The 23650-nt window shown below is 43.9% G+C and overlaps 1 protein-coding gene across 20 annotated transcripts in view; it reads right to left on the bottom strand.

Moving 5' to 3' along the window:
* Positions 1-23650, bottom strand: part of OBSCN (obscurin, cytoskeletal calmodulin and titin-interacting RhoGEF) — a 152475-nt gene that overhangs the window by 102584 nt on the left and 26241 nt on the right. For 19 of the 20 annotated variants that reach the window (XR_008993394.1, XM_057490836.1, XM_057490838.1 and 16 more), the window contains 5 exons: positions 19514-19789; positions 16361-16636; positions 14113-14388; positions 9791-10066; positions 1927-2202 (listed from right to left, as the gene is read on the bottom strand). Coding sequence is in view for 19 of the 20 variants with exons in the window: in XM_057490836.1 (XP_057346819.1) it covers positions 1927-2202; positions 9791-10066; positions 14113-14388; positions 16361-16636; positions 19514-19789 (1380 nt within the window). In the remaining variant the exon portion in view is untranslated. The remainder of the gene's footprint in view (positions 1-1926; positions 2203-9790; positions 10067-14112; positions 14389-16360; positions 16637-19513; positions 19790-23650) is intronic. The other variant, XM_057490851.1, reaches the window with a different exon arrangement.

The following is a 23650-nucleotide window of genomic DNA, read 5'->3' as shown; positions in this document are numbered from 1 at the left end:
ACTGCCTTCTAGCAACAAGTAACAATGTATCAGTGCATCTGTGAGTGCCGGACGGGGCTCTTCCAGGTGGGGCCGATCCAGGTGGGCATGCTGGGGAAGACCTCCCCTGGCACACACTCCTCCAGGAGACGATCTGCGGGGTCATGACGTATGCACTCCTCGACCTCGCTAGGTGACACTTTTAGTTATGGTTTGTCAAGATTTGTATGACATGAATTAATGCTAAATTTTACGAAACCTTATTTCCGGATTTGCTTTTTCATTTTGTTAAACTTTTGTTCTGCATTTACTGAGATAATCATATCATTGTTTCATTCAACCTCTTAATGTCACACTTCATACTGATCTGCTTATGTTTCTAAGGCTAAGTGAGAATTGCATTCTGAGACTTTAACCTTCAGCATTGCGTATTATTTTCTTGGTACATTGCAGAATTCAATGCACTAATATTTGTCTCCGATTTTGCCGCGATAACTAAATAGAGTGGCCTGCAATATTAATTACTGTTGGGTTCCTTGTCATAATTGGTACCCAGTTACATTACCTACAGGAAACCACGTGGAGAACGTTTCTCGCATTCTCTAGAAGGACCTCCATGAACATGGAATCATTTCTTTCTAGACTATGTCGTATGATTTACCAGGAGAACCACTGGGCTTAGATCTTTAGGGGAATATTATTTATTGTGTTTCCATTTACTTAACAGGTTATACGGCTATGGGAATTGTCTCAATCTTCTTGTGTCACTTTTGACAGAGTTTTGTAGGAACTGGCCAACTTGGCAAAACTTTTCAGTGAAATTATTTGCCATAAAACAATTCGTCATGTTCTCTTAAGTTACCATTTGACAAAGATACAGAGTGAGTTCCCACTGCCTATACACATCCACAACCGCTGCGTTCTGAGAGCAGCAAACTACTGTGTTCATACCTAGAGGTCAGTGTAGGACTGCAGACACTGGTATTTGACATGAAGACCCTCTGAATGAAAGGGAAATGAATCTGTTTCACAGACTTCTCTATGAACCAGCCAGGGAGGCACAAAGACACTAGCATTAGGAAAATTCCCTAAAATACACACTGCTTTCTGAGGTAGCAGCTGCTGTTACAACAGGAACTCATGTTTAACACCGTGTGGCGATACAGTGTGAGCTGCTTATTTGTTTGCGTTTCTTAATTTACAAATCAAACTACAAGAAGAACAACACAGAGTATCCTAACTGAAGACAAAGGGAAACAAGATTGTTTTTCAAAAAAGCACTCTGAACTGCACTGGTGCTTATCACTGGTGATTAACTACCAATATGAAGCTCCTGTTTTACTAGGCACAGGCACTGCCACAAGACACGGGCCTCCATGGTCGCACACAGAGGGAAAAGAGCAAAGAGCCTCCCAGAACACCTGAACCATGATCAATGAAATTTTACCTTCAGGACAATTCCAAGTACGGTTGCATGGGCAGAATGGGCCCCTATTTTGGTTCAATGAAACGCAAAGAGTTCCCACTAGAAAGAAGCCTCATGCGGCATTAGGTGAGGGCAATGGGAACTGCCAGGACATTCAGCAGAAGGACCTCCTGTAGTCCAGGTCAGGAGACACCAGGTGTCCCTGAGACCGCAGCCACCAGGTGCAGCCAGAGTCAGGAGACAGGCCATACCAGGAACATCCTGCAATGCTGCTAGAGACGTTTGCTGAAGTACCATTACTTGGAAGCACCGCTTCAGGTGGACAAGACGGCCCTGACGCATGCAAACCCTTCCCCTCCCGTCTCCCTGGGCTCAGCACGGGACCGAGACTGAGAGGGGAGGAGAAGTGGAGATGGAAAGAGATGAGGTCCAACTGGAAAAGCACCTGGGTCCCTCTGGGCTGTAGGCCAGTCCCATCCTTACTACCAAACAAGGCTAACTGAGTACCACAAAGCACTGACCTGTGACGTCCAGGCGGAAGGACACCTTGTGGCCCCCGGCCTCGCAGCTGTACTGCCCGGCGTCCGCCTTCCCCGCCTGCTGCACCACCAGCCGCCTGGCGCAGCCCTTGGCCTCCACGTGCACTTTCGAGCTGCAGCTCAGCTTCTTCCCGTCCTTGTACCACGTCACCTCCGTCTGGGCCTGGGCCACCTCGCAGCTCAGCGTGGCGCTGGCCCCCGCCTCGGCCTGCACCTCACTGTGCGCTGGCTGCTCCTTGGCAAACACCACCGAGGGCTCTGGGGACAGGCAGGGGAACCCAGAATCAAACACACAGGGATACAATTCCAAATTCCACCTAAGTCAGGAGGGCAGCACTGAGGAAAAAAGGACTCAATGGAGATTGGAGGACCAGAACCTTCTCCAAGCTGTGCACACAGCTGTGTGGCCTGGAGGAGCCCCACTGCCTTCCAGCAACAAGTAACAATGGATCTGTGCATCTGTGAGTGCCTGATGGGGCCGATCCAGGTGGGCACGCTGGGGAAGACCTCCCCTGGCACACACTCCTCCAGGAGACGATCTGCGGGGTCATGAAGCATGCACTCCTCGACCTCGCTAGGTGACACTTTTATTTTTGGTTCCTCAAAATTTGTATGGCATGAATTAATGCTAAATTTTAGCAAACCTTATTTCTGGATTTGCCATGTTACATTTTGTCAAACCTTTTTTCTGCATTTACTGAGATAATCACATCATTGTTTCATTCAACCTGTTAATGTCACACTTCATATTGATCTGCTTATGTTAATAAGGCTAAGTCAGAATTGCATTCTGGGAGTATAACCTTCAGCATTGCGTATTATTTTCTTGATACATTGCAGAATTCAGGGCATTAATGTTTGTCTGCGATTTTGCCTTGATAATTAAATAGAGTGGCCTGCAATGTTAATTACTGTTAGGCTCCTTGTCATATTTGGTAACCAGTTACATTACCTACTACAAACCACTTGGAGAACGTTACTCCTATTCTCTAGAAGGACCTCCATGAACACGGAGTAATTTCTTTCTAGACTATGTCATGTGATTTACCAGTGGAACCACTGGGCTTAGATCTTTAGGGGAATATTATTTATTGTGTTTCCATTTACTTAACAGGTTATAGGGCTATTGGAATTGTCTAAATCTTCTTGTGTCACTTTTGACAGAGTTTTCTAGGAACTGGCCAACTTGGCAGAACTTTCCAGTGAAATTAGTTGCCATAAAACAATTTGTCATGTTCTCTTAAGTTACCATTTGACAAAGATACAGAGTGACTTCCCACTGCCTATACACATCCACAACCGCTGTGTTCTGAGAGCAGCAAACTATTGTGTTCATACCTAGAGGTCAGTGTAGGACTGCAGACACTGGTATTTGACATGAAGACCCTCTGAATGAAAGGGAAATCAGTTTGATTCCCAGACTTCTCTATGAACCAGCCAGGGAGGCACAAAGACACTAGCATTAAGAAAATTCTCTAAAATACACACTGCTTTCTGATGTAGCGGCTGTTGTTCTAAGAGGAACTCATGTTTAACACCCTGTGGTGATACAGTATGAGCTGCTTATTTGTTTCCGTTTCTAAGTTTGCAAGTCAAACTTCAAGAAGAACAACACAGTATCCTAACTGAAGACAAAGGAAAACAAGTTTGTCTTTCAGAAAAGCATTCTGGGGGGTGGAGCCAAGATGGCCACATGCGTCGAGCAGTGGAAATCTCCTCCCAAAACCACATGTATTTTTGAAATTACAGCAAAGAGAACTCTTCCTTAAATAGAGACCAGAAGACACAGGACAACAGCCAGGCTATATCCACACCTGCAAGAACCCAGTGCCTCGTTAAGGGGGTAAGATACAAGCTGCGGGCTGGCTGGACCTGAGCGCCACACATCCAGGTCCAGCAGGAGGAGAGGAGTTGGAGCAGGGAGTGAGAAGGAGCCCAGGACTGCTAAATAGCCAGCCCTAGCCATCCGCACTGGAGCACAGACAGAGTGCGTGCGTGGGGTGCTGGAAACTAGGGAAACAGGACAGTAAGACCTGTGAGTGGTTCCCCACAGCCAGCGCCCCAGGGACAAAGAAAAGTTAGTGCTTTCTGGAAGTCTTAAAGGGTCAGGGACCCGACAGCCAGACAGTAGCGTCCCAGGATACTTAGCCCAGCAGCAGGGAACTCTGGGCACCCTAAACCCCTGGATAGAAGGACAGCTCAGAAGCCCCTCACGGAGATAAACAGCCTCCCGGCCATTTCCCCTCCGACGTGGCCCCGCGATATCGGAGCAGCAGCCCGAGCCAGGCCACGCCGCCAGCAACAGCGGAGATAAACTCCAGAGCGGCCAGAGAAGAATCAGAAGCCCTGTCTGCCTGCAGCTGCCTGGCACAAGCCACTAGATGTCGCTGTTCTCCCAGGAGAGGAGGGCCACAAACCAACAAGATGGGAAGTTCTCCCAGCTGTCACTCATGCCAGCTCTGCAAACTATCTCTATTGCCATGAAAAGGCAGAATTTGAGGCCGACAAAGATCACAGAGACAACACTTGAGAAGGAGACAGACCTAGCCAGTCTTCCTGAAAAAGAATTCAAAATAAAAATCATAAACATGCTGATGCAGATGCAGAGAAATATACAAGAACTAAGGGATGAAGTCCGGAGGGAGATTACAGATGTCCGGAAGGAGATTACAGAAGAGAAACAAACTCTGAAAGGATTTATAAGCAGAATGGATAAGATGCAAGAGGCCATTGATGGAACAGAAACCTGAGTACAGGAACGCATAGAAGCTGATACAGAGAGAGATAAAAGGATCTCCAGGAATGAAATAATATTAAGAGAACTGTGTGACTTATCCAAAATGAACAGTATCCGCATTATAGGGATACCAGAAGAAGAAGAGAGAGAGAAAGGGGTAGAAAGTGTCTTTGAAGGAATAATTGCTGAGAACTTCCCCAAACTGGGGGAGGAAATAATCAATCAGACCACGGAAATACACAGAACTCCCAACAGAAAGGACCCAAGGAGGACAACACCAAGACACATAATAATTAAAATGGCAAAGATCAAGGACACGGACTGAGTTTTAAAGGCAGCTAGAGAGAAGAAAAAGGTCACCTATAAAGGAAAACCCATCAGGCTATCATCAGACTTCTCAAAAGAAACCTTACAGGCGAGAAGAGAATGGCATGATATATTTAATGCAATGAAACAGAAGGGCCTTGAACCAAGGATACTGTATTCAGCACGATGATCATTTAAATATGAAGGAGGGATTAAACAATTCCCAGACAAGCAAAAGTTGAAGGAATTTGCTTCTGACAAACCACCTCTACAGGGTATTTTAGAGGGACTGTTCTAGACGGGAGCACTCCTAAGACTAAACAGATGTCACCAGAGAAAATAAAATCACAGCAAAGAAAGCAGACCAACCAAATACAAACTAAAGGCAAAAAGTAAAATCAACTACCCACTAAAAGCAGTTAAAGGAAACACAAAAGAGCACAGAATAAAACAACCAACATATAAGGAATGGAGGAGGAGGAATAAGAAGGGAGAGAAGAAAAGAATCTCCAGACAGTGTATATAACAGCTCAATAAGCGAGCTAAATTAGGCAGTAAGATACTAAAGAAGCTAACCTTGAACCTTTGGTAACCACGAATCTAAAGCCTGCAATGGCAATAAGTACATATCTTTCAATAGTCACCCTAAATGTAAATGGACTGAATGCACCAATCAAAAGACACAGAGTAATAGAATGGATAAAAAAGCAAGACCCATCTATATGCTGCTTACAAGAAACTCACCTCAAACCCAAAGGCATGCACAGACTAAAAGTCAAAGGATGGAAAAACATATTTCAGGCAAACAACAGAGAGAAGAAAGCAGGGGTTGCAGTACTAGTAACAGACAAAATTGCCTGCAAAACAAAGAAAGTAACAGGAGATAAAGAAGGACATTACATAATGATAAAGGGCTTAGTCCAACAAGAGGATAGAACCATTCTAAATATATATGTACCCAACACAGGAGCACCAGCATATGTGAAACAAATACTAACAGAACTAAAGGGGGAAATAGAATGCAATGCATTCATTTTAGGAGACTTCAATGTGCCACTCATCCCAAAGGATAGATCCACTGGGCAGAAAATAAGTAAGGACATGGAGGCACTGAACAACACACTAGAACAGATGGACTTAATAGACATCTATAGAACTCTACATCCAAAAGAAACAGGATACACATTCTTCTCAAGTGCACATGGAACATTCTCCAGAATAGACCACATACTAGCTCACAAAAAGAGTCTCAGGAAATCCCTAAAGATTGAAATTCTACCAACCAACTTTTCAGACCACAAAGGTATAAAACTAGAAATAAATTCTACAAAGAAAACAAAAAGGCTCATAAACACATGGAGGCTTAACAACATGCTCCTAAATAATCAATGGATGAATGAACAAATTAAAATAGAGATCAAAGAATATATGGAAACAAAGGACAACAACAACGCAAAGCCCCAACTTCTGTGGGACGCAGCGAAAGCAGTCTTAAGAGGAAAGTATATAGCGTTCCAGGCACACTTAAAGAAGGAAGAACAATCCCAAACGAATAGTCTAACATCACAATTATCAAAACTGGAAAAAGAAGAACAAATAAGGCCTAAAGTCAGCAGAAGGAGGGACATAATAAAGATTAGGGAAGAAATAAACAAAATTAAGAAGAATAAAAGAATAGAAAAAATCAATGAAACCAAGAGCTGGTTCTTTGAGAAAATAAACAAAATAGATAAGCCTCTAGCCAAACTTATTAAGAGAAAAAGAGAATTAACACACATCAACAGAATCAGAAATGAGAATGGAAAAATCACGACAGACTCCACAGAAATACAAAGAATTATTAAAGACTACTATGAAAACCTATATGCTAACAAGCTGGAAAGCCTAGAAGAAATGGACAACTTCCTAGAAAAATACAACCTTCAAAGACTGACCAAGGAAGAAACACAAAAGTTAAACAAACCAATTATGAGCAAAGAAATTGAAATGGTAATCAAAAAACTACCCAAGAACAAAACCCCCGGGCCAGACGGATTTACCTCGGAATTTTATCAGACATACAGAGAAGACATAATAACTATTCTCCTTAAAGTTTTCAAAAAAAATAGAAGAGGAGGGAATACTCCCAAACTCATTCTATGAAGCTAACATCACCCTAATACCAAAACCAGGCAAAGACCCCACCAAAAAAGAAAATTACAGACCAATAACCCTGATGAATGTAGATGCAAAAATACTCAATAAAATATTACCAAACCGAATTCACAAATACATCAAAAGGATCATACACCATGACCAAGTGGGATTCATCCCAGGGATGCAAGGATGGTACAACATTAGAAAATCCATCAACATCATCCACCTCATCAACAGAAAGAAGGACAAAAACAACATGATCATCTCCATAGATGCTGAAAAAGCATTTGACAAAATTCAACATCCATTCATGATAAAAACTCTCAGCAAAAAGGGAATAGAGGGCAAGTACCTCAACATAATAAAGGCCATCTATGATCAACCCACAGCCAACATCATACTGAACAGCGAGAAGCTGAAAGCATTTCCTCTGAGATTGGGAACAAGACAGGGATGCCCACTCTCCCCACTGTTATTGAACATAGTACTGGAGGTCCTAGCCACGGCAATAAGACAAAACAAAAACATACAAGGAATCAGATTGGTAAAGAAGAAGTTAAACTGTCACTATTTGCAGATGACATGATATTGTACATAAAAAAACCCTAAAGACTCCACTCCAAAACTGCTAGAACTGATATCGGAATACAGCAAAGTTGCAGGATACAAAATTAACACACAGAAATCTGTGGCTTTCCTATACACTAATAATGAACCAATAGAAAGAGAAATCAGGAAAACAACTCCATTCACAATTGCATCAAAAAAAATAAAATACCTAGGAATAAACCTAACCAAGGAAGTGAAAGACCTGTACCCTGAAAACTACAAGACACTCTTAAGAGAAATTAAACTGGACACTAACAAATGGAAACTCATCCCATGCTCTTGGCTAGGAAGAATTAATATCGTCAAAATGTCCATCCTGCCCAAATCAATATACAGATTTGATGCAATCCCTATCAAATTACCAGCAACATTCTTCAACAAACTGGAAGAAATAGTTCAAAAATTCATATGGAGAAACCGAGGACCCTGAATAGCCAAAGCAATCCTGAGAAAGAAGAATAAAGTGGGGGGGGGATCTCACTCCCCAACTTCAAGCTCTACTACCAAGCCATAGTAATCAAGACAATTTGGTACTGGCACAAGAACAGAGCCACAGACCAGTGGAACAGATTAGAGACTCCAGACATCAACCCAAACATATATGGTCAATTAATATTTGATAAAGGAGCCATGGACATACAATGGGGTAATGACAGTCTCTTCAACACATGGTGCTGGCAAAACTGGACAGCTACATGTAAGAGAATGAAACTGGACCACTGTCTAACCCTATACACAAAAGTAAATTCGAAATGGATCAAAGACCTGAATGTAAGTCATGAACTCATAAAACTCTTAGAAAAAAACATAGGCAAAAATCTCTTAGACATGAAAATGAGTGACCTCTTCTAGAACATATCTCCCCGGGCAAGGAAAACAAAAGCAAAAATGAACAAGTGGGACTATATTAAGCTGAAAAGCTTCTGTACAGCAAAAGACACCATCAATAGAACAAAAATGTACCCTACAGTATGGGAGAATATATTTGTAAATGACAGATCTGATAAAGGCTTGACATCCAAAATACATAAAGAGCTCACCCACCTCAACAATCAGAAAACAAATAATCCAATTAAAAAATGGGTAGAGGAACTGAACAGACAGTTCTCCAAAAAAGAAATTCAGATGGCCAACAGACACATGAAAAGATGCTCCACATCGCTAATTATCAGAGAAATGCAAATTAAAACCACAATGAGATATCACCTCACACCAGTAAGGATGGCTACCATCCAAAAGACAAACAACAACAAATGTTGGTGAGGTTGTGGAGAAAGGGAAACCCTCCTACACTGCTGGTGGGAATGTAAATTAGTTCAACCATTATGGAAAGCAGTATGGAGGTTCCTCAAAATGCTCAAAAAAGACTTACCATTTGACCCAGGAATTCCACTCCTAGGATATTACCCTAAGAATGCAGCACTCCAGTTTGAAAAGGACAGATGCACCCCTATGTTTATCGCAGCACTATTTACAATAGTCAAGAATTGGAAGCAACCTAAGTGTCCATCAGTAGATGAATGGATAAAGAAGATGTGGTACATATACACAATGGAATATTATTCAGCCATAAGAAGAAAACAAATCCTACCATTTGCAGCAACATGGATGGAGCTAGAGGGTATTATGCTCAGTGAAATAAGCCAAGCGGAGAAAGAGAAATACCAAATGATTTCACTCATCTGTGGAGTATAAGAACAAAGGAAAAACTGAAGGAACAAAACAGCAGCAGAATCACAGAACCAAGAATGGACTAACAGGTACCAGAGGGAAAGAGACTGGGGACGATGGGTGGGTAGGGAGGGATAAGGAGTGGGAAGAAGAAAGGGGGTATTATGATTAGCATGCATAATGTGGGGGGTGGGAGAAAGGGGAGGGCTGTGCAACACAGAGAAGACAAGTAGTGATTCTACAACATTTTGCTATGCTGATGGACAGTGAGAAGTGGAGATGGAAGAGATGAGGTCCAACTGGAAAAGCCCCTGGGACCGTCTGGACTGTAGGCCAGCCTCAATCTTACCACCAAACAAGGCTAACTTAGTACCACAAAGCACTGACCTGTGACGTCCAGGCGGAAGGACACCTTGTGGCCGCCGGCCTCGCAGCTGTACTGCCCGGCGTCCGCCTTCCCCGCCTGCTGCACCACCAGCCGCCTGGCGCAGCCCTTGGCCTCCACGTGCACTTTCGAGCCGGAGCTCAGCTTCTTCCCATCCTTGTACCACGTCACCTCCGTCTGGGCCTGGGCCACCTCGCAGCTCAGCGTGGCGCTGGCCCCCGCCTCGGCCTGCACCTCACCGTGCGCTGGCTGCTCCTTGGCGAACAACACCGAGGGCTCTGGAGACAGGCAGGGATGCACAAGGTCAAATACTCCATCTAAGCATGGAAATGCTGGGAAAAGAAGGACTATATAGGGTGTCCGGAGGTCTGGAAGCTTCTCTGGGCTCTGCATCAGCTGTGTGGCCTTCAGTAGCTCCACTGCCTTCCAACAACAAGTAACACTTTACCGGTGAATCGGTCCCTGCCCAACGGGGCTGTTACAGGTGGGGACGCTGGGAAAGCCCTCCCGGGGCACTGCTCCTCTAGAGGAGGACCTGGGAGGTCACGGGGCACATGCTCGCCCCCCTTCCTGGACTAGGAGTATTTTCTGTAAGGTTATTCAGAGGACGTTCTTCTCTGCAATTCATGAAAACTCCTGGGGCTCGTCCTCTTGCCTGCTCTTAGTGTCGTCAACTTGTGGTGACCTGGTGGAAGTGCTTTTACGTCCCTGTGGTTTTCCTTGTCCTTGTCCGGTGACTAGTGCAGGTGAGCACTTTTCCCAGCAGTATAGCTGGCCATTGCTGCTGCCCTTCTGTGGTGACAGCAGTCCAGGCTTTTGCCCCGTTACCAGTAGCACAGTACTCCTCCCTCCATTCATTTACAGGCACTCACTCATGTGTTTACGTGTTAGAGAATGACGACTGTGTATTTTGTTAAGTGTGATCCCCACTGGGTGACTTGCCCTTTCACTCTGTTAAGGAATCTTCTGGTGAATCAAAGTTTTTAGGTCTAATGCAGTCAAATAAGTCTATCTTGTTCTGTTGTGCTTAGAGGATTTGTTTTCCATTCAAGAAATCTTTCCTTACTCTAAATCTTTATTTTTTTAATTTTGGTATCATTAATCTACAATTACATGAAGAATATTATGTTTACTAGGCTCCCCCCTTCACCAAGTCCCCCCCACATAGCCCTTCACAGTCACTGTCCATCAGCGTAGTAAGATGCTGTAGAATCACTATTTGTCTTCTATGTGTTGCACAGCCCTCCCTGTGCCCCCCCACACTATACATGCTAATCATAAGACCTCCTTTCTTTTTCCCCACCCTTATCCCTCCCTTCGCACCCATCCTCCCCAGTCCCTTTCCCTTTGATAACTGTTAGTCCATTCTTAGGTTCTGTGATTCTGCTGCTGTTTTGTTCCTTCAGTTTTCCTTTTTTCTTATACTCCACAGATGAGTGAAATCATTTGGTATTTCTCTTTCTCCGCCTGGCTTATTTCACTGAGCATAATACCCTCTAGCTTCATCCATGTTGTTGCAAATGGTAGGATCTGTTTTTTTCTTATAGCTGAATAATATTCCATTGAGTATATGTACCACATCTTCTTTATCCATTCATCTGCTGATGGACACTTAGGTTGCTTCCATATCTTGGCTATTGTAAATGTCCTTACCCTAAATCCTTAAGTGACTCATGTGATCATCTCAAGGTTTTATGGTGTCAGCTCCTACACTGAGATCTCTAACCCTCCAGAAGTTGGCTTTTGTGTGCAGCGTTAATTAACAGCACAGTTTCTCCCATAGGGTTAAAAGGTCCAAGCACTGTTTGCGAACACATCCTTTCTCTACTTCTTGCATAGACACTCAAGTAAGAAATCAGAGGGAGGCTCTAGTCCCCCTGGGCAAGGATCTCTTTCTGAGCCCACTATTCTGTTCCTTTGATCTGATAGCTATCCCTGCATTGAGACCCCATTGCCTTAATTAACTGTAGCTTTACGATCATTCCTGATATCTGGCACAGCAAATGCCCACGTTTTGCTTTGCTTCAAGAGAAAAGTGTATTGGCTGTTCTTGGCCTTTTGATTCCACTAGTTATTTTTCAATCCACCCCAAAAAATGTGTTTTGATTTTGATTAATGGACATCTTTGACATTTTCCATGTATTCCTATCCATCTTTTTCAATCTCAAAAGTGTTTAGTCATTTCCCTGCACAGAACCTCTTAGCACCTTTTATCACACTTGGAGTTAGGTAGTTTTGATGCTATTGCAACTCTTTTAAAATCTCATTTCCAAGTGTTTCGTGCTAGTATATATACAAGTATTTTCTGCATATTGAGTTTTTTACACAGTAATCTTTCTTCAGAGTCTTATCTAGTCTAATGATTTATCTCCTGGATTTTCTCAGTTCATAATCAAAACATCAGCGAATTCCACATTTATATTTTCCAAATTGTATGACTTTTATTTAATTTGCCTCATTTCTCAGGGATTACAGTGGCCTAATCGTCTACAGTTAAAGGTTCCAAGGTTTAACTTTATGTGTGATGTTATTCATGTTTCCTGTGGAACCATTTATCAAATCCAGAGCACTTTTATACAGCTTGTTAAGAATTTTATGCACTAATTGATGACAAATTTTATCAAATATTTTTCTCTGTGTTTATGATGTTAAATTTTAATCAAATGCTTTCATTCTATATTGAGATAACTGCATCATTTTTTATTTTACCAGTTGATGTCAAGCTTTACATTAATCTAACACTTCTGTCAAACCAAACTTGCAATTCCAGACTATAGCTTCCATCATAGCATAGCATCCTCTTGATATATTGCTGAATTTATCCATTCTGCTAATAATTTGTTCATGATTTTGCCCTTGATACCCATAATAGATTGGCCATTCATTTAATTCCTCCACCTTTTCTCGTCAGATTTGGGTATCAATGTTACGTTTTCCATATAAAGCGTGCTATGGAGAGGATCTCCTTTTTCTATTCAATAGAACAGTTTCCATGAGCATGGAGTAATTGTTTTCCAGAATATTTGATATAGTTCACCGACAAACTCCTGGACTTAGGACTTTTTATTATTGGTTCCACTTATTTAAAAGTCATAGAACTATTTGAGTTTTCTGTATTTTTGTGTCAGTTTTCATATAGTTTACCAGGAATGCGCCAAACTGTCACAACTTTTCAAAGTTACTGACCTAAAATACTGTGTCATATACTCTTAAAAATAACATTTCACAGAGATACACAGTGGGGTTTTTGATATCTATACACAGCCAGAAATCATTATATACTGAGGAAATGTCAACTGTTGTGGTTTGGTAACTAGGAGTCAACGTGTGATGGCAGCTCACCTCTGTATGGTATCAAGACTCTTAACAAAGGAAGATCATTTGACCTTTAGACTTCTCTGCATATCAGCCAAGGAGACACAGCTACACACTAACTGTCATGAGATGCTATAAAAACAAATGCTCCTTTGCCACTCAGAGGCTGCTCCCACAGGGACGTCCCCAGTAGCAAGGCACGTCGGTGTGGCAGAAGCTACTTTTTCCCTTCTGTTCCTAACTGGACAAGTGTAACTCAAAGGACAGCTCTGACGTTGGGCATCCGCACTGAAGACAAAGGCAAAACGTGATCTGCTTCCAACAATCCCAAGTATCACAGAGGAGCAGTCACCAATTGTCCATTTTTTCTTCTCTCTCCACGGACATTATAACAAAATATGCACCTGTATTTTGCTACGTAAGATAACAGAGAGCTTCCATACCCCTGAAAAGGAGGAAGGGGAGTCCCACACACCTCAGATTTGACAGTTATTTGAGATAATTCCAAGTATGACTATGTGGCCAAACTTTCCCCTAATCCAGGCTCAGTGCAGCTGAAACATCTCTCCCTGACAAGGCCTGGCATCAATTGCTGGGTGATGTCACATGGTACATGTCAGAACATATAACGGGAGGACACTGACATATCCCAGGTGAGTGATACCTGCTCCACCCCAGACCCCAAGTATCAGGTACAGCCAGAGTCTGGACACCAGGGAACACCAGGAAGGTCTGGGCCGGAGCTAGGAACGTGTGACTGAGCATTACTACGTGGAAACAGCACTTGAGTTTCAGAAGGCCCCTCTCCTTTCCACGCATACCCTTCTCACCAAGCCTCCCGCGGCCCAAAAGTCGTATGAAAATGGGAGATGGAAGGATGGGAGATGTGAAGAGATGACGTCTAAAGAAAGTGCACAAATGTCTGGGCTGTAAGCCGTTCCCAAGAGCATCTCCTTAGTACTAAGTAAGTACCAACTTAGTGCTAACTCAGTACTCCCAAAGCACTGACCTGAGACGTCCAGGCGGAAGGACACCTTCTGGCCGCCGGCCTCGCAGCTGTACTGCCCGGCGTCCGCCTTCCCCGCCTGCTGCACCACCAGCCGCCTGGCGCAGCCCTTGGCCTCCACGTGCACTTTCGAGCCGGAGCTCAGCTTCTTCCCATCCTTGTACCACGTCACCTCCGTCTGGGCCTGGGCCACCTCGCAGCTCAGCGTGGCGCTGGCCCCCGCCTCGGCCTGCACCTCACTGTGCGCTGGCTGCTCCTTGGCAAACACCACCGAGGGCTCTGGGGACAGGCAGGGATGCACAAGGTCAGAGTCACCTTGTTAGGATGGTGGCACCGGGGAAAATAAGGCCTACGTGGGGAGGCAGGGCGTCTGGACCTTAGCCAGGCTCTGGCCCAGCTGTGGGGCCTGGAGAAGCCCCGCCGCCTTCTCAGCAACAAGTAACAATGTATCTGTACATTCTGTCAGCGCCCCATTTTGTGTGATTAGCTGGTTCTTCCACAATAGTACTTATCAAATTAAGGAAGAACCATTATTTTTACAACTGGGTAAGAACTTCATGTGATGAAATGATGCTAATTTTGTCAAACAGTTCTCTAGATTTATGATTTTAAACTTTATTAAATGGTTTATTTTGTATTTATGGATGTAATCACTTATTTTTTTCATTCAAACTGTTAGTATCATGCACTGTATTGATTTGCTTGTGTTTTTAGCATTTAACCAGCCTTGCGATCTGGAACTATAAACTTTCATCAAACTGTAGTTTATTATTTTCTAAATAAATTACTGAATTTATTTTTTACAATATTTTTTTTAACAATTGACCTTGATATCCATAATAGATATACCCGTAACTTTAATTCTTACTACTTGACAGATACTGGTTATCAACAGTATCCTATCTCAATGAAACAAATCAGGGAAGTATCTCTTTTTTGTATTCTCTAGAATAATCTCCATGAACATGAAATTATTTCTTTCTGGAATATTTCTCAAAATTTACAAGCAGAGCCATTCAGTTATATCATTCTCTATGAGATGATTTATTATGGTTCCATTTATTTGAAAGGCTATTGAACTGTTTGAGTGGTGTAAATCTTGTGCCACTTTAATATAGTTTTCTAAAAATTTGGTAGACTGGTCAAGCCTCTTCATATTTTTTACCATAAAATAAATTTTCACTTCCTCCTAAAATAATAATTTTTAAAGATACACAGTGGATTTCTTGGTATCTATGCACATCCACAAACAATTGCATGCTAATAAAATATCAAACTGTTATGTAGTGGCCCCGTGAATCAGCCCACATTTGGAATTAAGACTCTCAACAAAAGGAAAATATGAACCAGTCAGAAGGGACAGACACCCAAGGGTTACTGGGACCTGCCATGGATTAGATACTGCTTTATGAGCCAGTGGCCACTGCTACAGGAACTCATTTTAGCAAAACATGCTGGTAGAGGATAAACTTTTCATTCCTCGCCATTTCTAAATGTACAAATGGGACTCCAAGGGGAATACTGACAGAACATTTTCTAAGAGAAGGGAAACAAGATTTCATTTAAAGGGAGAATCCAGGCCTCACATGTGGTTATCTCACGCCCATACCCATTAATATCCTGGTCTTTGTTTTCATTGCACAGAAGTTGCAACAGAACCCAGGGCTCGATTTTACCACAAATAGGCAGTCAAATAACTACTGCATTCACACACAAGGGGGAGAGGCTGTCCCAGAAGAGCTAAAGCACTGCGCATCCATATTTGAGTGCTGAGATATGTCCAGGTATGCCTGCCAGAAATTTCCCCTTGTCCTGGTTTAATGAAATTCAAACATCTCTTTCTAGTGTGAACCCACGTGTTTCTGGGTGAGGGTATCTGGGAGCTGCCAGGACATCCAATGGAGGGAAATTCACATATTCCAGGTGGGAAACGCCTGGTCTGTGTCATGCTTCCAGTGCAAGGAGAGCCAGAGTGTCAGACTGCAAAGAACAACCGGAGCTCCGTGCAGATTAGGAATTTAGGGCTGTGTGTGACTCTGTGGAAACACTGCTCAGGGTTGTCAGCAACACACTCTCCCGCTTCACGCCCCTCCCATCCTGCCTCCCTTGGCCCAGCCAAGGGTATCGTATGAGAACTGGGAGGCCTGGGGCCGGAAGAGGTGAAGTCCGACAGAGGAGCTTCAGGGTCCTGAGGCTGTACATCAATCCTATCACACCTCCATACGGCTTAGACAGAACTCTGGTAACTGACCTGCGACGTCCAGGCGGAAGGACACCTTCTGGCCCCCGGCCTCACAGCTGTACTGCCCGGCGTCCGCCTTCCCCGCCTGCTGCACCACCAGCCGCCTGGCGCAGCCCTTGGCCTCCACGTGCACTTTCGAGCCGGAGCTCAGCTTCTTCCCGTCCTTGTACCACGTCACCTCCGTCTGGGCCTGGGCCACCTCGCAGCTCAGCGTGGCGCTGGCCCCCGCCTCGGCCTGCACCTCACTGTGCGCTGGCTGCTCCTTGGCAAACACCACCGAGGGCTCTGGGGACAGAGTGGGACACATGATCAGAGACACAAGGCCAATGCCAGCTTATGTCTCAGGGACTGAAATTTCAGAGTTAAGTAAACTGTCTCCTTGGTACCACACGTGTCATGTTCCTAGTGGGGTGTTAGACTTCTGTTCACAAGCGTGTCTCCTGCCATGGAGCCCGAGTGTGCATTTGGACATGTCCTGATTGAAGAGCAGCTCCCATGCCTGGAGGAGGTGGCCAAGGCCCTCCCAGGATGGTGCTGTGGTCCACTGTCTTCTGTGTGACATCCAGCCCTCGGGGGCAGGTTGGATTGTTATCCCTCAAATCCCCTGAGCACACGGTGTGTCCACCACAAACTCATGTCCATTTTGTCATGGTAACAGGCACTAATTCGTTTGTACAGCTCAATGAGGTTTCGTGTACTGTCCCCAAGTAACCAAAACATCAACAAAGAAAGCATTCCTTGCTCCTATTCACTCACTACTGACTATCCCCAAGTTAACCACTACTCTAACCTCTGTTGCCATTACTCCTTTTGCTTGTCCTTTGACTGCAGGTGAATAGAATTAATACATTGTATGTTCCTGGATCTCTTTTCTTTCACTCAACACAATGTCTGTAAGATGCACCCCTGCTGTTGTGTGTAGCAGCAGTTCACTCTCCTGTATTGATGTATGGGTTTGCATTGTATGGACACCATGACTTTTCTTTCCTTTTACTCTTGTGGCTCACTGGGGTGTCTCTGACTTAGGCTGTGATGAGGAAAGCTGCTGCGAACATTCTTGGATCTGTCAGTATCTTGTATGTATCCCTATGGTGGTGGCTGAGAACAAGACATCTCTGTTCTTACAGAGTTTACAATCTATGGGGGAGATACAGACAATCAAACATAGGGACCATGACAGCAATGACACAATGCTGTGTCTTGTGATACAATACGACATAGTGGCATGCTAGAAACACAGCACTGACTGGCGGCTCAGATTGAATGGTCAGAGCAGACATCTCGCGGGAATGATGTTTACATGGAGTGCCAAGTGATGAAAGGGAAGCAGTTTTGACTACAATGTAGAGGAGACATTTTAAAGGAGGTGACAGCTAGGGCCAGGCTCCCTGCAGGGATAGGTGTGAAGCAAGATGGGGAAGATGCAAGGGAACCACTCAGAGGTGAGGGGCTGCACCAGGCACCTGTTTTTCTTCTCAGGGCACTGCTGTTTCTGGGTATGGCATGGCAGTGAAAATCCAAGCATAAGGCTCTTACCAAAAGCAAGAAAACCATTAACACTGTAGACACCTTGTATGGACAGAGAGATGAAATTAGAGATAGGGGAGCCAAGTGTCTGGGGAGGAGGGACCAGGTACAATTGAGCCCCACCCTCAGCCATGTTCCACTCGAGACTTCTGATGAGTTCTGAAGCCCCATGGGGCAGGAACTGAAGAAGCCAGGCAGAAAACCCCTGAGAACCAGGGCTGACTTTTCAGCATCATGCTTTACAGGGAGACAAATATTAGTACTAAGGTGCAGGGTGCAGCCCCCATCCACATCCCTTCTCTCTGCAGGAATCCTTGGAGGATTATACTCAGCACTGGGGACAAACTAGAGATAGATGACCGTAATCAAAACTGCAAGGCAGTCTCAAGTCAGAGCAGTCCTGTAATGGACTGAAGTTCTCAGGCAGCCTCTCATTGCCTAGAAAAGGAAGGAGTGATTTTCTTTCTGAAGTAAGATATCATCCATAGCCAACAAATTTTCTCACAAATGTCTCACAGTCAACCAAAAGTTCACTGGCATGCCAAGGAGAGGAATAATAGAAAACAAACAAACAAAAAAAACCACAAAAAAAGAATATCAATTATGGTTCTCAGATCAGGATATAGCCATGATTAAATTTTTTAATATAGAAGGAAGAATATATATCAAATAGGAGACATTTACTAGACCCCAGAATCTATAAGGAATTAACCAAATGGAAATCATATAACTTGAAAATATCATAATTGAAAGTAAACACACCATAGATGGGTTTGATAGCATATGAGATATAGCAGAACATAAGATTAGTGAATTGGAAGACAGGTAGAAGGAAAATATCCAGTATAAAGCAGAGAAAAAAATTAACAGGCAGAGGGGAAGAGAGATGCATATGATATATGTGAGAAAAAATATTCAATGGCTGACAAAGGACAGAAACCCACGGACTCAAGGTGCTCTGCAACCCCAACCAGTATGAACACAAAGAAAACAACACCTAGGTTCATTAGAGTAAAACTGCTGAGAATCAAAGCCAAAAGCAGTTAAAAAAGAAAGAAAGAAAGAGAACCCTTAAAGAACATAGTAGACCTGCAAGTTGATGTTTCAAAAGAAAATATGGAATCCAGAAGATAATGGGATAGTCTCTTTAAAATGCTGGATTTCTTTAAATATGGAGGAGCTGCTGAACTGTAATTTGACATCCAGAGAAAACAGCCTTCAGAATTAAAGGTTTTCAGAGAAGCAAAAAAAATCAGAGCACCAGGTCTGCAAAAATAAATACTGACAACAGGATTCTTCAGTCAGAAAAAAAAAAAAAGAATCCTAGAATATTGGGCCCAAATCCTGGTTCTGCAGTGTTCTGGCCATGTGACCTTTGGAAAGTTACAGAATTTCCCTGTGCCTTATCTTAAAATGGGAATGGGAATAATCAGAATTCCTCCTCCAACATTGTAAAGTTTATACACACAAGTAATGGCACAAGAAGCACGCATAAAATCCAGCCCTCAGCAGGAAATTAACAGCTAGCTGCTATTTGGGAAGGTTTGTGAGAAAACAGGCTTTTAAGTGGCATCTCCACATGCCCCCTACTCCCTAATAATTAACCTGAAGAACATCAGACCTCAAGACACCCACCTGTGATGTCCAGGTGGAAGGAGACCTTCTGGCCCCTGGCCTCGCAGCTGTACTCCCCAGCATCTTCCTTCCCCGCCTGCTGCACCACCAGCTGCCTAGTGCACCCTGTGGCCTCCATTTGCACTTTTGAACTTGAACTCAGCTTCTTCCCATCCTTGTACCACGTCACCTCTGTCTGGGCCTGGGCCACCTCACAGCTCAGCATGGCACTGGTTCCCGCCTTGGCCTGCACCTCACTGCGTGCTGGCTGCTTCTTGGAAAACACCACTGAGGGCTCTGGGGACAGAGAAGCATAGGGTCAAAGAAGATTGTCAGAGACAATCAAGAATTGAAGGAGGGCCCATCTCCTGGATCTCAAAACTACAGTGTCTTGGTCATAAGCCTGCCCTGTTCATGGCTGTCTCAACACAGAAAACTTCACATCCAGAAGATGCCTAAAGCAGCAAAGGGTCAGTTCTCAAAATCTAAAGGTTCCCAGTTCAATAATTTTTAGGTCAGTATGTTATGGTTCAGGGTCTGGCATCTGGGATCTTATAATTACCCTAAAAAAATGGAGGCATAATTTGTGGCCTGCACAGCAAGCCATAGGTATTTTCAGGGAAAATTTCTTATGCACTGTCATCAAGAACAGAGACACCCCTGAGTCACCAGCACCCATATACAAAGGACTGCTGATTCAGTCTACAGCTCCAAGCAGGCCAAGCACCATAGGTGTAATGTAGTCCATGGCCTTGGGATTGGATGTTTTCTTTTATTGAAAGTAATGTTTCATATCACATTACTTCTACATGAACTTTTCTTCTTTATGAATACCCACTGGTAATTTTTCAGCAAGGTTTTATAAATTCTCTCCATTTACCTTCTTTGAACATCTTTATTTCACCCTGACTTTTAAATGATAGCTTAATGGATATAGATTCTAGTTGGCAGTTGTTTTCCTCAGTACTTTGGAGATTATGCCATCTTTCCTGTGTTCTTCATTGCTGTTGACAAATCTACCAGAAGTCTAACTGTTGTTCCATTAATCTCTTTTTCTTTCTGGTGGATTCTAAGATATCCTCTTGGTTTTTGGCCTTCTGTGGTTCATTATGAAGTATCTAGCTGTGAATTTATTTTCTTTACATTTCTCATTATTTTTTGTGAGTCTTGAAATGTAGGATCACATTTGACCATTTCTAAAAATTCTGCACATCACTTTTTTCCCTTATTATTAACCTTCCTCATTCTCTCATTTCTCCTCAATATCCTTTTAAACATGTCTGTGCCTTCTGCTGCTCATCTCCATGTCTGCCATTATCTCTTATTTTTTTATCTCTGTGATTCATTCTGAGTAATTTCCTCAGATCCATCTTCCAATTCAGAAATCCTCTCTTTAGCTATGTCTAATTTGCTTTTTATCCAGCCACTAAATTTTTCATTACATGAAGTGTTGTGCTTTTCACTCAAGAAGTTTCATTTGGTTCTTCTTGGAATCCACCTGCTCTTATTTTCAACTATTTACTTTTTTCTTATGTTTCCAAGTCTCCCATATATCCCTTTGTTCATTTTAAATATGCTTATTTCAGATACTCTGAAGTCCCTGGGTGGTCTAATCCTGATTCAACTCTCTTTCCTATTGGATTTTCTCTCTGATGTTTAGATACACTTTTATTGTGAGTGCACCTTTAGCAAAGCTTCTTTTCAGTGGTAATTAAGCATGGCCTGGGCAGTAAAGGTATCCGTATCCCTCTGATACATTTACTCATGTGAGGTATTCCAGGAGCGTCCCTGGCCTGGGGCCCCATTTTTAGGTTAACTTCTCAGCCTGGGGTCCTAGCAGTATAAATTGAAACCCCAGTTCCAAGCAAGACAGAGGTTTGCATTTCTTGGGGAAGGTTTTCCCACCTGAGCAAAAGCAGACAGACACCTGTCTGTCACCTCCCTGGGCTGCAGGTAGATTGATTTTCTAGTCTATTTTTTCCCTAATGATGTGGTTCTACAAGCTCTTCAGTTTGTACAGCGGTTTCCATTCAACTTCCCCATCTACCTCGAATCTAAGTGCCCACCACCAACATGCCCACAAAACCTGACTCTCCCTCTCCAGCCCAGCATTGACCAAGGCCCATGCCCAGTGAGCCAAATATGCCCAGATGTCCCAGCACACACACTGGCTCATCACCCACTCCTCCCAGCAAACCTGCTCCTGTCTACCTGCTGCATCTCAGAGAGTTGTCCCTCCATCTGTATATCCACCCAAGCCCACAATTTACCTATATCTCCTCTCCTCTCAGCCCCACACCAACAGGACCACCACTCCATCCTCTGCACCCCCCATTACCCCATTCCATCCCCATAACCACAGCCTCTATTCACCATGGACATCTCCAAAGAAACAATCTCTGCAGTAGGAGGTTCCCTGGGATCAGATGGGTCAGTGAGAGGTCACATATTTCTCATGGATTTGATGCACACCTGAGCTCCTACCTGCATCTGTGCTCTCAGCCAATGACAATCTCACTTTTGAAACCATGATTTCTCTATTATTTCTTCACCAATGAGATTAGCACAGGGCACTCTGCAACCTGAAAAATCCTCACAAACACCACCACGTGAAAGCACAGTACTCCCAACCACATGGCCAGCTGTCACCCTCTGATGGCCAGCTGGACACACACACCTTTCAGAACATACAATGAAGCATCTGCCACTCATTTTGTGGCCCCAGGCTCAGCTACATCTCCAAGGCATTTCTGAACCAGGTCTGTGGTTTCTGTTGTTCACTTAACAGAAGGATTCATAGACTGACTTTGACAGAAACTGTGTCTCTTTGATACGAATGTCATGAAACCATTTTTGATCACACGGTGTATGTGTGTGTCTATGTGTATGTATGTGTGGCACGTGCTGGGTGTACATATGGTTGTATGTGTATGTGTGTATGCATGTCTGCGTGTGTATGTTATGTGGGTGAGTGTATATGTGTATTTAAAGGTACACATGAGTGTATGTATGTCTATGCATATGTTTGTATGTGACTTGAGCATGTATGTGTCTTTCAATGTCTGTGCTTAAATTTGCAGGTATATATGTGTGCATGTCTGTGAGTGTGTATGTGTATTTAAATGTGCATATGTGTGTATGTATGTCAATGCATATGTGTTTGAGCATGTTATGTGTGTTTCAATGTGTGTGCTTAAATTTTCAGGTATGTACATGTGTGTGTGTCTGTAAGTGTGTGTGCAGTCTGTGGGTTGAGATGGTCTGCAGGTGGCTGCACTTGCAGAGGGTGCAGGTGGAAGCCCTCCATACTCCACAGCTGAGCCCACACCATGAAGTCCTCAGTCACAGTGGCTTGCCATCACAATTCACCTGAATGAGTTACAAATATTACTGAAAGAGTGCTCAGGATTTATCCCACACCAAAAATACCACGGTTTGGGTTCATCTGCATAGTTGCAAAAATCAAAACTCATATTTTTGCAAAAGTACATATGGGTGGTTCCACTTCCAGGCATACCCTCCACCCTGCCTCACCCACCGAAGGCAGCCACGGTGGGGAGCAGCTCTTTGAGGGCTCTCCAGGCGTAGCAGCAGGTCGATCAAGAGGGAGACAATTCAAAGTCCCACAAATCAGTGGTGAGTCTACCTTTTTGTCCTGGCTGGCACACAGGACAGCTCAAAGTAGGCCCCTCAACTCTCCCTCAAGGAATGGGGAAGAGAATCCAAATGCTCAGATAGTGGAAGGTACCCGCTCCCACTTTCTCCATTCTTTCACACCCCAGCCCAGAAAAAATGAAGAGTCCTAAACCCTGAGGGAGGGGATGTTCCTCTCCAGTGAAGGAGATCTGGTCCTGAGAGGGAGGGGGTGAACCCCACTGATCCTTCCCTTCTGACCTCCCCAGACTGGGCTCTGACACAGATCGGCCGTCGGACGCAGGTGTCACAGCAGTGCATTTACAGCTCCAGCTTCCCAGGAAAAGAGCAGAAACCCCACTGTCCCAGAAAGACGGGGGAGGGAGAAGGCCTAGAACATGAGGTCGTTAGGACCTCAAGGCTCCACCCTCAGCCATGCATGAGTGGGTCCAAACCAAATCAGCAGAGCAAGGACTTTGATCCCCGGACTGCGGCACAGACCACGGTCCAGAGTCACACTGACCA

Source organism: Manis pentadactyla, chromosome 13 (genome assembly GCF_030020395.1).
Source record: "Manis pentadactyla isolate mManPen7 chromosome 13, mManPen7.hap1, whole genome shotgun sequence".
Taxonomy (NCBI): domain Eukaryota; kingdom Metazoa; phylum Chordata; class Mammalia; order Pholidota; family Manidae; genus Manis; species Manis pentadactyla.
This window is presented reverse-complemented; position numbering and strand designations above follow the sequence as displayed.